Consider the following 13,528-nt stretch of genomic DNA (forward strand, 5'->3'; position numbering starts at 1 on the left):
GCTTACTGCCGTGCGTAGTTTATTATCATAAGATATGATAATAAACATGTAGAGACCTAACAACTTGACTAATGCAATTCACCACAGTGACACTAACCGATCATGTCTTACCTACTGTATGGTGATCAGAGGGCTATGACAGGTCATGTCTTACCTATGGTGATCAGTGGGCTATGACAGATCATGTCTTACCTACTGTATGATGATCAGAGGGCTATGACAGGTCATGTCTTACCTATGGTGATCAGAGGGCTATGACAGATCATGTCTTACCTACTGTAAGATGATCAGCAGGCTATGACAGGTCATGTCTTACCTACTGTATGATGATCAGAGGGCTATGACAGGTCATGTCTTACCTATGGTGATCAGAGGGCTATGACAGATCATGTCTTACATACTGTATGATGATCAGCTGGCTATGATGATCAGTCAGGGCTATGACAGGTCATGTCTTACCTATGGTGATCAGCGGGCTATGACAGGTCATGTATTACCTATGGTGATCAGAGGGCTGTGACAGGTCATGTCTTACCTATGGTGATCAGAGGGCTATGACAGGTCATGTCTTACCTATGGTGATCAGAGGGCTATAACAGGTCATGTCTAACCTATGGTGATCAGCGGGCTATGACAGGTCATGTATTACCTATGGTGATCAGAGGGCTATGACAGGTCATGTCTTACCTATAGTGATCAGAGGGCTATGACAGATCATGTCTTACATACTGTATGATGATCAGCAGGCTATGACAGGTCATGTCTTACCTATGGTGATCAGCGGGCTATGACAGGTCATGTATTACCTATGGTGATCAGAGGGCTGTGACAGGTCATGTCTTACCTATGGTGATCAGAGGGCTATGACAGGTCATGTATTACCTATGGTGATCAGAGGGCTATGACAGGTCATGTCTAACCTATGGTGATCAGCGGGCTATGACAGGTCATGTATTACCTATGATGATCAGAGGGCTATGACAGGTCATGTCTTACCTATAGTGATCAGAGGGCTATGCCAGATCATGTCTTACCTACTGTATGATGATCAGCAGGCTATGCCAGATCATGCCTTACCTACTGTATAATGATCAGCAGGCTATGACAGGTCATGTCTTACCTATGGTGATCAGAGGGCTATGCCAGATCATGTCTTACCTACTGTATGGTGATCAGCAGGCTATGACAGGTCATGTCTTACCTATGGTGATCAGAGGGCTATGACAGGTTATGTCTTACCTATGGTGATCAGAGGGCTATGACAGGTCATTTCTTACCTATGGTGATCAGTGGGCTATGACAGGTCATGTCTTACCTATGGTGATCAGAGGGCTATGACAGGTCATGTCTTACCTATGGTGATCAGAGGGCTATGACAGGTCATGTTTTACCTATGGTGATCAGAGGGCTATGACAGGTCATTTCTTACCTATGGTGATCAGTGGGCTATGACAGGTCATGTCTTACCTATGGTGATCAGAGGGCTATGACAGGTCATGTCTTACCTATGGTGATCAGAGGGCTATGACAGGTCATGTTTTACCTATGGTGATCAGAGGGCTATGACAGGTCATGTCTTACCTATGGTGATTGGCGGGGCGCTGACTGTGGCAGCCACAGTCAGAGGAGGTGTAGGGCTGGCAGGAGGCGTAGTCTCGATTCCACTCTCTTCCATCATCTTCTTTGCCTTATACCTTCACTTCAGCCCAGAATATAGCTGCAGGAAGATGTTGGGATTGATCAGGATGTGTTCATCCTGTTGTTGAGCAAATCAATTCTAATGTCTGCATCCAAACACTGAGGATGCACCGTTCTATTGAACCTAGTGAACGGATATTAGGCACTGACCACAGATGGCATATAAAGACTCTGATTAAATGTGTTGATATGACTCATTCAGAATAAATGTGTTTATATGTATTCCCTGCTATCATGTTAACTTGATTACAATTAGTTCCATCCAGTAAGCTATAGATTATAAATTGCAGAAAAATAGAGCACTGGAATCAGATGTGTATACTACAAGAGGTAGAAGATACTTTATACATCCCCGCTGGGAAATCTGAGTATCCAGCAGCTCACACATTTAAACACACATGACCATACACAACAGAGGACACGCTAGGGCTACCTTCTCGTCTTTGATTAGTCGACTAATTAATCAGTCGTTTTGGTTTAAGTTGACTAAAATTCCATTAGTCCAATAGTCATTCTTGATGCTTCTTCATGCTGCATGACTTATTTCCGAGAAACGTATGAGCACATCTCTGGTTAACGCAAGATTTAAAGTGGTGCGTTTGCATGACTCTTTGGAGAAACTCAACTTTACGGATCTGTCAATTGAATCAACTTATCCATTAGTCGACTAAGACTTTCTTTATTCGAGGACAGCCCTAGACTGAGGAGGAAGTACACCGGTTAGAATGGGACTAACTATTTCAGACTCCCAAGCTTCCGCGCGGTTTGTCCAGTGTTGTCCCGGGTTAATGCTCCTCTGTGTAAAAGCAGCAGGAGGCGTAACGTTATCGCTGTCTAAATGGAGATACGTGACGCCATGTACCGTAGTTTGCCGGTTTATAAGCGACGCGACATCAAAACGTTGGCAGTTTGAAGCTGTGGATATACCATCCAGCCTGAGGTGTGAACCGGATTCAGCGTTAGCTTCATGTAACACTCCGCGGTAACGTTACACGTGTACAAAGCCAGTCCGCTCGAGCGAACGAGAGATGTAGATCCAGAGAAAGGGTCCTGTCCATGTTCTAACTCTCCAGCTACAAGCGTCGGTACATCTCACGTCTCGTTTGGAGGTTACAGGACAAGGAGCGCGACTACTCACCTGCTAGCTGGACTAGCTCACTGCTCCCATGAACAACCAGCGACCCTCTTTGATGGCGTCACGTGTTGCCACGTCTGCTCGAGCGTGACTCCTCCCATTACCGGGAGCGCCCGGACACGCGCATAAAGGCTGTGTATGGCAGGCACTTTTAACATTTAAAGGTCCAATATGTAATATTTGTACTGTAATGAATCCAAAAATGACACCAATGCCTCATCAGATATTAAGGAAACATGTTAAACTGAAATACTATCTTTTCTGACAACAATGCTAATGTCAGTATTTTTTCTTTTTGAAATTTACATTCCGTGACGGAATTAATGTTTATGTTTTGATCTGTGTGTTGTTATCAACGGCCCAGTTTGACAGGCAGGCCGGGTTGCCAGATATATACCTGTAAAACATAAACCCAGCGCGCTACAGCTGTAACGGTAGTACAGCCATGAAAGCAGCAAACAAACCAACAGGATCAACGGAGATAGATTCTACATGACATAAAAAAAGAAAACAGCATGTTTCTAACAGTTGCGTGACCAGAGACGTAACAACCCCCTGGTAAATATTGGAGATGTATTTGAAAGATGGAGACAGCTTAGATCCCAAAAGGACGCAGAGTTGGCTTATTTTCTCCTGAACAGGTAAGTATTAGCTTCAGGCTAATTTATCACAGCTACTAGGGACGGGCATTTTTTGTCATTTCAACATTTGTGTACTCACATTGAATTATATAGCTAGAGTACCCGAGTTGGTTAATCGCAAAAACAATTGACACATTGCCAGTAAAGTGATCCCGACTGGTCCTCGCTAACGCCGCCATGCTAACCCTGCTAACTGCTAAAGTTACCGGGAGGACCAGGCAAGCAGCCCATGGCTGTTTACAGCGTGTAGCCTCGTCAGCGGCTGCAGCCGACAACGGTGAGTTATTTTAAGCCACGAGAGGGGGGCTGTAAATCGGAAAGAGAGGACTGTGAGTTTGCAGTGTGTTTAGCGATTGTTGCCGTAATTCTAAGCCAATGAAGTGTGTTCCGTCGGCAAGGTAATGGTATTTTTAGCGTTTCGTATTGTAATTCTAAGCCGAGGAAGTGTGCCTGACTGGCGTGTGGAGAGGACAGTGAGGTTGTTGTGTTTTTAGCGGTTCATACTGTCATTTTAAGCCGAAAAAGTGTGTCTGTCAGTTGGTTACAGAGCTCCGCGTGAGCACGGGCTTTTATGACTGTCAATATAGCCAGCATCTAACGTTAGCTACTCCGCTGTGCTGTGGAGTAATGTCTGGCTATGTGAGACTAGCATCTAACGTTAGCTACTCGGCTGTGCTGTGGAGTAATGTCTGGCTATGTGAGACTAGCATCTAACGTTAGCTACTCGGCTGTGCTGTGGAGTAATGTCTGGCTATGTGAGACTAGCATCTAACGTTAGCTACTCCGCTGTGCTGTGGAGTAATGTATGGCTATGTGAGACTAGCATCTAACGTTAGCTACTCCGCTGTGCTGTGGAGTAACGTCTGGCTATGTGAGACTAGCATCTAACGTTAGCTACTCCGCTGTGCTGTGGAGTAACGTCTGGCTATGTGAGACTAGCATCTACCGTTAGCTACTCCGCTGTGCTGTGGAGTAATGTCTGGCTATGTGAGACTAGCATCTAACGTTAGCTACTCCGCTGTGCTGTGGAGTAATGTCTGGCTATGTGAGAAAAGCGTCTAGCAACATTGTTGTGAATGCTGCGGTCTCAGCCTGGCAACCTCCGTGAACTTTGAGTCTGGGCAGGAGGGGGCGGGGGAGACGACTCTCCAGTATTTTGAATTGGTAGTGCAGTAACTATTTTAACCGCTAGCTGCCAGTATTACATACAATATTACATATTGCGCCTTTAAATTTGTAATGCGATCAAAACTCTCTACAATAATGCAAATTGCTCCCTTAAATTTAAAATTAAAAATGGGTCCTCGCCCAGATTTGAAATCAAACGTGAAATTCGGCACACTATATCTCCCTATCTTTTTTTGCTTGCAGCCCAACTTTTATGTGAACACATTAAATGTAGTCATTTAAAGGGTATTTCCATCGCTGATAAAACGATTATTTGAAGTCAACTGGCAGATGACACAACACTGTTTTTAAAAGACAGCTCCCAGGTTCCTCTAGCAATTTCTATAATAGAAGTGTTTAGTAAAGCTTCTGGTCTCCATTTAAATCTTAAAAAAATGTGAATTACTAGCACTTAAGGATTGTGATGTTGATGTGATCTCTAATATTCCTGTGAAAAATATTATTAATTATTTAGGGCTTGTTATTGATAAAAATGAACTCCAAAGATGCAAGAATAATTTCACTCCCATTGTTGAAAAAACAAGAAAGAAATTTAACCTTTGGCTTTTACGTGACTTATTAAAAGGCAGGATTCTACTCTCGAAGGCTGAAGGAATATCAAGATTAACATATGCTGCACTATCTTTATATGTAGATCAACAAATGTGTAAAACTATAGACAAAGTTCTATATGATTTTGTGTGGAAAAACCGCACTCACTATCTGAGAAAGTCTGTTTTAATGAATGAATACAGTAAAGGTGGTCTCAGTTTCCTGGACTTTAATACTTTAAATAACACCTTCAAAATTAATTGGATTAAACGTTACTTAAAGTGTCCAACTTCCTTGTGGAATTTTATTCCCCATTATCTCTTTTCCTCAGTTGGTGGACTCCAGTTTTTATTGGTATGTACCTATAATATTGACAAAATTCCTCTTAAACTTTCTTCATTTCATAAACAAATGCTGCTGGCTTGGTCTTTGATTTACAAGCATAATTTCTCTCCTCATAGGTTTTGTATTTGGAAAAACAGATATATTTTGTATAAAAATAAATCCATTTTCTTTCAGCAGTGGGTTGACAACAACATATTGCTTCTAAGCCAATTACTCAACCAGCGTGGTCAGCTCTATAACTATGTTGAGTTTATTCATCACTACGCCATCCCTGTCTCTCCAAAAGAGTTCTCTATTGTTTTTGATGCAATACCTTCAGCTGTTGTTGCACTCTTTAAAGATTTTAATAGAGTTGGTGATCATCCTATACTGTTAAATGTGAAAGAAACAACTCTTGGAAATATCTGTTTTTCACTACAAGCTAAAAGTAAGAATAAGGCGATTCGTCAACTCTTTCAACAAGACGTTAAGAGTACTCCTGCTGCTTTATCGTACTGGTCTTCATATGTTGAGAATATTTGTTGGGAAAAGGTTTGGCTATTGCCACACAAGTTCTTCTTAACCAACAAAATTAAAGAGATCTCTTTCAAAATGCTCCACAGATTTTACCCAACTAACCATTATCTGCAGAAAATTAAAAAGGACATTGATATTGGTACATTTATTTTGGAGAGACTTTGGAGCAGATTATCACATTTCATTGCGGTTCACATTTACCCTCAATTCATATTACTTTGGGAAAATGTATTGTTTGGATTCATTCAGTATGATAGAAAGCTTCATTCCGAGTATTATGTGATAAATTTGATAATTATTTTAACCAAATTTTATTTACATAAGTCAAAGTTTTTGAAAAAGAAGCCATGCTTTTTGGAGCTGGCTGCCAATATTAAACAATACATTTTTTCCATTTCTACCTGTACAAACAAAAAAGCTGTTCGATCATATGACCTTTGTAAGCTTTACAAAATATTTGCATGAATTTTTCTTGCTTTGTTTTGGTTTTGTTTTCCTTAGTAACCCCCTGGCTCGTTTAGAACATAGACTGTTAAGATGTACAGAAGACGTTCCTTCCTAATGTATGTCTACTTTCTTCAATAAAGTAAAAAAAAAATATTTTTTATATTACATTGTAGATATCAACAACGTCTTTCTGACTATTCGTAATTACATTTTGGATAGTTGGAATTGTCATTCAAGATATCTGTAACGTAATTGTGACTAGTCGAAAGGACAGTGAGAGATATCTGTAATTCAGTTTTGACTAGACAGAATGAAAGTTAAAAATATCTCAAACGTCATTATGACTAGTGCAAATTATTGTGCATGACGTTGCTCTATTTTAGATATCAATCAGTGCTAATTACAAGTTAACAGTTAACAGGTGCTCCGCCTAAAGTGGGAGGGCCTAATTTGCATACAGATATCTGCAGCGTCATTTCACCTAGTCAAAACTCAAATTCAAGATATCTGTAATCAAAATTAATTTCAAGATATCTATAACTTGATAATAGATATTTACAATTAAATTATGACTATCCCTAACTGCAGTTTGAGATATCTACAACTCCATTTTGACTAGTCATAATTCCAGTTATAGATATCTACAACATCATTTCGCCAAGTCAAAACTTAATTTAAGATATCTCAAAATGAACATGTAGATATCTTGAATTGAGGTGAATTAAAGATATCTTGAACTGGAGTTATGACTAGTCAGAATCAAATTGTAGATATCTCAAACTGGAATTACAGATATCTACAATTCAGTTGCAGATATCTGTAATTCATATAATGGATATCCGCTATTTGATGCTTCAATTCTAAATCATGCCAAGAAAATTGTGAGAGACGATACACATATCTTGAATGACAATTTTAAATTATTACCTTCGGGAAGGAGGTACAGGGTCTTGATGTGCAGGTCTAATCGACTAAAAAACTCCTTTGTTCCTACTGCAATCAAGGCGCTAAATAGAAATGAAATACTGTGAACTGCCTTCTTGTGCTTTTTTTTTTTTTTATCTTATTTGTTTTAATGGATGCTGTATTGTGTGAATGATCTATTATTGTGTTTTTATGTATTTGATCATGTGTTTTATGTACTTTGATCATGTTGCTTTGCATGACTAGACTATGCACGGTGTCCAAGACAAATTTCCCAGTGATGGGACTAATAAAGTATAAAGTAAAGTAAAAAAAAAAACTGAATTGTAGATATCTGTAATGATAAACTCCATACAAATGAATGTCAAAAGTGACGTCATTTGTACTAGGAAGAATGTCTTTGAGGATATCTGAAATGACAATTATGGATAGGAAGAATGTAGTTGCGGATATCTGAAATGTTCTTTTTAACTAGGCAAAACTGAATTACAGATATCTGCAACATATATCCAGTCTAGTTGTTAAATGTTAAAAAGGCTTGCCATACTGTGTGGTTATTATATTATATATATATTATATTATATTATAGGCTCAGAGCTGAGGTTGAATAGCTTTGGTTAAACGTAGGTCGATATGATTATAAAAATAAGGAAAGATTCATAATATATAATCACTTAGTATTTAATTCAGTGCCTGAATTGGACTGCAAAAGTTGACAGTGCCCTGCAGTTGCGTGACATGACATGATCATTGCATGTCTGATACATTTATACTTATGGTGTAGACACATATAGCTGATGGCCGACCGTTGACAGAAAACCCCATCTAGGCCTATATCTTGTAGAGGTGACCCGTGAAGTTGCCTATGGGATGATTCATCTTTAGCAGCGCTGTCAAACTCACCATTCTCTAAGGGCCACACTGGACAATGGGAATCACATCAAGGGCCAGACATTTCTAGGAGTTTATTCATATGCTTTTATTTCATCGAAAAAGTCAAGCATCTTTGACTGTATTATTGCATGTCTCATATATTCTTTCTCACTTACAGTTTGGTCGACATAAAGCCCCTGTTGCTGCTGGGGGGACAAAAACACCGCGGTCCTGCACCGACTCAACTTTTGGACAAACGCAACCCCGCGTCACGCTGCGGTGGCCAATCATGTAAATGGAGATCAGACTTTTCAGTGTTTGGAGGCGGACTGAGAGTCCTCTAAAGGACACAGGAGACATCACTGCCTCGATCGCTGCCACAAGGAAGTTTTTTGTTTTTTTTTCCCCAACTATTTTTATTTAACTTTCAGAACAAATGACATATATCATACAGGCAGTGGTGAATGAAGAATAGGAAAAACCGCATGTCAATTCCCCCCAAATCCTCAACCCAGATCAGGTCCGAACCAGACGGGGACAGACAACACAGACCCATACACACAGACAGACACACACCAGCAAGGGCGCACAACATCCCAAAGACACAAACAAATTAAGAGAAATGAGAAAAAAAAAAAAAGACAAAGGGGAGGGGGGGGCAGCTGATGTTGAGTGGAGCAGTCTAGAAGGAACTCAGTCCTCCAAGTCAGGAAATAAGCTGAGGGAGTCAACGAGTTCTAGGAAAGGGTTCCACGTGTCTAGGAATGTCGAGGTAGAGCCAGGGCTGGACTGGGACAAAAAATCGGCCCTGGCATTTTTGGCCCAGGCGGCCCACACCCACCGTGATTGGTCAGACACATTCCCTGCAGACAGTCCTCTTAAAATACGCGTGCATTCTATGATATGAGTTGCCTAGTGTTCAGCGTTCATGTGATGGTTTTGAATCCTTCAAGAGGGGTCTCAAGACTTATCTGTTGATCTTACACTTAAATAATTAATTCATTCTTAGAGTTATGATTTGTATATTTATGGTATTTTTATAATTTTTTTATTATTGATATTTGATATTGTATTGTCATTATTTTTATTATTACTATTTTGCTTAATATTGGCTTAGCAACTTTAAAAACAGTTTACTGTTAATTTCAACTATTGTAAGATTCATATTTTGTCGCTTTGGACACAAGTGTCTGCTAAATACTATAAATACTATAAAGCTGTAGTATATGCCCTGGAAAAGAGCACCAATACAAGAGAAGCTAATTAAGACATTCAAGAACACTGATACTTGTATCAATCTGTCAGACTCTACAACACCTGCACCACCCGATAATGTTTCGGGTCCTGTCTCAATCACCCACCACTCAGCATGGCTCTATGTATATATTTGTTATTATCTGTATTTATATTTTTCCATCTGTATTTATATTTTTTCCATTCCAAGTACTTACTTTTTCAATATTATTTATATTATGGTCACACTTAAATATCATTTATATTATGGTTAATTACTTTTGCTGTTATGTAATTACATATTTTTCAATCTAATTTCACGTCAATTACATTACAGTATTTTTTTTGCACTGCCCACCTCACTTTACTTAAATACTTTTTATATAATGCCACTTTACATTCATTCAGTGTTTTTTGCACATTGTCTGTTGTTTGCCTGTTGTTTGTTTGTTTGGTTGTTTGTTGGTTTGTTTTTATTGTGGAAACACTGCTGCTGTAATAAGTGAATTTCCCCATTGTGGGATGAATAAAGTATTAATAAAAGTATTATCTAATAAACACTGATGTTATAGATCACACAGACTTTTCAGCTACCCAACAGGCTAACCGCTAGCATTTTCAATGTAAGCTTAAGCAGTTAGGTTACCTGACAGCCACTAACTTTAATGTTATCGTTAGAACGTGACACGCGCGCGCACACACACCCTCCCTTCCTGAAAGTCCCTGTTTATTTGTCTAGTCCTTACCACATCGTCATCTACTCTCTCTTCCATCTTTTCCTCACTCGCCTCCTCCTCGCCTTCTTCCCTGACATCGTTGTTTCTGCTTCTATAGCCAGCCACCTCTCCTCCTCCTCGGCTTCAGGTAGCTTAATGCTGATGTTGAAGCAGCTATACAGCCCCAAACATGTCCGAAATTTTTGAGGACTCAGCCTGTAGATTCTTAATCTTTTTCTCCTCTAATTTCTCTGCACCTCCCTTGCACTTGGTGCTCGTTTGTCCATTATAACGTGGATGCTAAACTTCCAGCATAACTATTACAGCTCGTGTCTCAGGGCCGGGAGGCGTGGCCATAGTGGGATTAGTAAATTTGCGGCCCGGAGTGGGGAAGGGGGTTCCTGGATTTGATTGGGTCAGTAACTAGTAACTAAAGCTGTAACAGATGAATGTAGAGGAGTAACTAAAGTAACTAGTAACTAAAGCTGTAACAGATGAATGTAGCGGAGTAACTAAAGTAACTAGTAACTAAAGCTGTAACAGATGAATGTAGAGGAGTAACTAAAGTAACTAGTAACTAAAGCTGGAACAGATGAATGTAGTGGAGTAACTAAAGTAACTAGTAACTAAAGCTGTAACAGATGAATGTAGCGGAGTAACTAAAGTAACTAGTAACTAAAGCTGTAACAGATGAATGTAGCGGAGTAACTAAAGTAACTAGTAACTAAAGCTGTAACATATGAATGTAGCGGAGTAACTAGTAACTAAAGCTGTAACAGATTGATGCACGGAGTAACTAAAGTAACTAGTAACTAAAGCTGTAACAGATGAATGTAGTGGAATAACTAAAGTAACTAGTAACTAAAGCTATACCAGATGAATGTAGTGGAGTAAAAAGTCCAATATTTCTCTTTGAAATGTAGTGTAGTAGAAGTAGAAAGTGGCATGAAAAGAAAAGACTCAAGTAAAGTACAAGTACCTCAACATTTGGACTGAAGTACAGTACTGGAGTAAATGTGCTTTCCACTAGGGCTGCTCAATTATGGGAAAAAATATAATCACGATTATTTTGGGCAATATTGAAACCATGATAATTTAACATGATTAGTTGACTTCTGGAAAGATGTTGCAATTATTGAACTTAAAAAACAGTGGAAAAAGTTACATAAATCAACATAAAAAACAACAACATACAACTGTGACATTTGCCTTAATACTTTTCCTATTTAAACTTTATTTTTTTATTCAGAACACGAGAGAAAATAAGAGTTTACTTGCAAAACGTAATGAGCTAAATAATTGTTTTTCTCGATTATTATGTTTTTGTGATCATTGGGAGCCGAAATCATAATCACGATTACATTTCGATTAATTGCACAGCCCTACTTTCCACCGCTGTATTACTGCACGCATGAATCAGTCAGGTGTGCTGTGTGTGTTTGATGTGACGTAGTCATTGCTGCAGCCGCTCCATCTCCCCTGCCTCCATGTTCTGTCCTGTATGTGCTTTCTATGTGTCCTCTAGGACTATTCTCCTTTCCCTCGTCTCCTTTGTATTGTCTTCATTGCATGAACTGCTTTGATGCCTTTGCCATCAACTGTGCTTGCTTGTTTGTGCTTGCTACAACTGTGTGCCATATATTTTCTATGTCTTACTCCCTGTTGCTTAGGCCTGCTGTTAATAGAAATGTAATCTAATTTATATTATATAAACAGGATGCCTATTGACAACTGGCGGGGCCTACAGCTAGAAATTAGCTGTAGAGGCTAAAGCTGCTACTGTTACTGTGCAGTTAATAAAAGGGGACTGTCCACCCCATTACGACAGGGTTTCTGCAGGTTTCACCAGGTCAAATTTAAGACTTTTTAAGACCTTTTTAAGTCCATTATGAATGAAATTTAAGACCCTCACGACATTAAAAAAAATAAGAAATCAAAAAAATAAGTCACATGTCAGAGTCCAGAAACAATGGGCCTCATTCACCAATATCTAAGAAAAGTCTACGTCTGATTCATGACGTGTTCTTAAACAGCACAGTTGTTCGCAGGTGTGTTCTTAGAATGATGAATCCCAATGTCTTCGTAATTTGAAAGCTTGTGCCCGTGGCTCCTATTAAAGGTCCCATGGCATGAAAATTTCACTTTATGAGGTTTTTTAACATTAATTTGAGTTCCCCCAGCCTGCCTATGGTCCCCAATTGGCTTGAAATGGTGATAGGTGTAAACCGAGCCCTGGGTATCCTGCTCTGCCTTTGACAAAATGAAAGCGCAGATGAGCCGTTCTGGAATCTGCTTGTTATGAGGTCATAACAAGCAAGGTTACCTCCCCTTTCTCTGCTTTGACTGCCCAGAGAATTTGGCCAACCCATGAGAGAGAGACATCATGGCTTTCAAATGAGCAAAGTGGCAGTTGGTCAAGGCCACACCCCCACCCACCACCTTGCCCCCCCCCTCTCTCCTCCTCAATAGCTACAGACACAGAAATGGCACATCCTAAGGAAAGCTCATTGTGGGACTGGCTCTAGTGGCTGTAATTCTGCACCAAGGCTGAATTTTGGGAAAGAGACTTCAGATACAGTATTAGGGGACCACTAAGGTCTATATAAAAGAGACTTCAGATACAGTATTAGGGGACCACTAAGGTCTATATAAAAGAGACTTCAGATACAGTATTAGGGGACCACTAAGGTCTATATAAAAGAGACTCAGATACAGTATTAGGGGACCACTAAGGTCTATATAAAAGAGACTTCAGATACAGTATTAGGGGACCACTAAGGTCTATATAAAAGAGACTTCAGATACAGTATTAGGGGACCACTAAGGTCTATATAAAAGAGACTTCAGATACAGTATTAGGGGACCACTAAGGTCTATATAAAAGAGACCTATATAAAAGAGACTTCAGATACAGTATTAGGGGACCACTAAGGTCTATATAAAAGAGACCTATATAAAAGAGACTTCAGATACAGTATTAGGGGACCACTAAGGTCTATATAAAAGAGACTTCAGATACAGTATTAGGGGACCACTAAGGTCTATATAACAGAGACTTCAGATACAGTATTAGGGGACCACTAAGGTCTATATAAAAGAGACTTCAGATACAGTATTAGGGGACCACTAAGGTCTATATAAAAGAGACCTATATAAAAGAGACTTGCAGTATGTTGGCTCATTTGTAGTTGTAATACAGCGAGTTATATTTGGACTAGCGACAGAAAGAACTACAACACCACAGAATTAAAAAGAAATATTGTAAAGCGCTGCGGAAGCAT

The 13,528-nt window shown here is 39.6% G+C and overlaps 1 protein-coding gene across 5 annotated transcripts in view; it reads right to left on the minus strand.

Moving 5' to 3' along the window:
- The window catches only part of prrc1 (proline-rich coiled-coil 1), a 21,298-nt gene extending 10,869 nt beyond the window's left edge, over positions 1–10,429 (minus strand). The window contains exons 1-2 of one of the 5 annotated variants that reach the window (XM_028601785.1): positions 10,278–10,429; positions 1,582–1,717 (exon numbers count right to left, since the gene is read on the minus strand). In XM_028601785.1, the coding sequence (XP_028457586.1) occupies positions 1,582–1,678 (97 nt within the window). In that variant the 5' untranslated portion in view covers positions 1,679–1,717; positions 10,278–10,429. The other 4 variants (XM_028601782.1, XM_028601783.1, XM_028601784.1 and 1 more) reach the window with 4 other exon arrangements.
- Between the last annotated feature and the right edge of the window lie 3,099 nt (positions 10,430–13,528).

The sequence above is a fragment of the Perca flavescens genome, chromosome 16, assembly GCF_004354835.1.
Source record: "Perca flavescens isolate YP-PL-M2 chromosome 16, PFLA_1.0, whole genome shotgun sequence".
Lineage (NCBI taxonomy): Eukaryota > Metazoa > Chordata > Actinopteri > Perciformes > Percidae > Perca > Perca flavescens.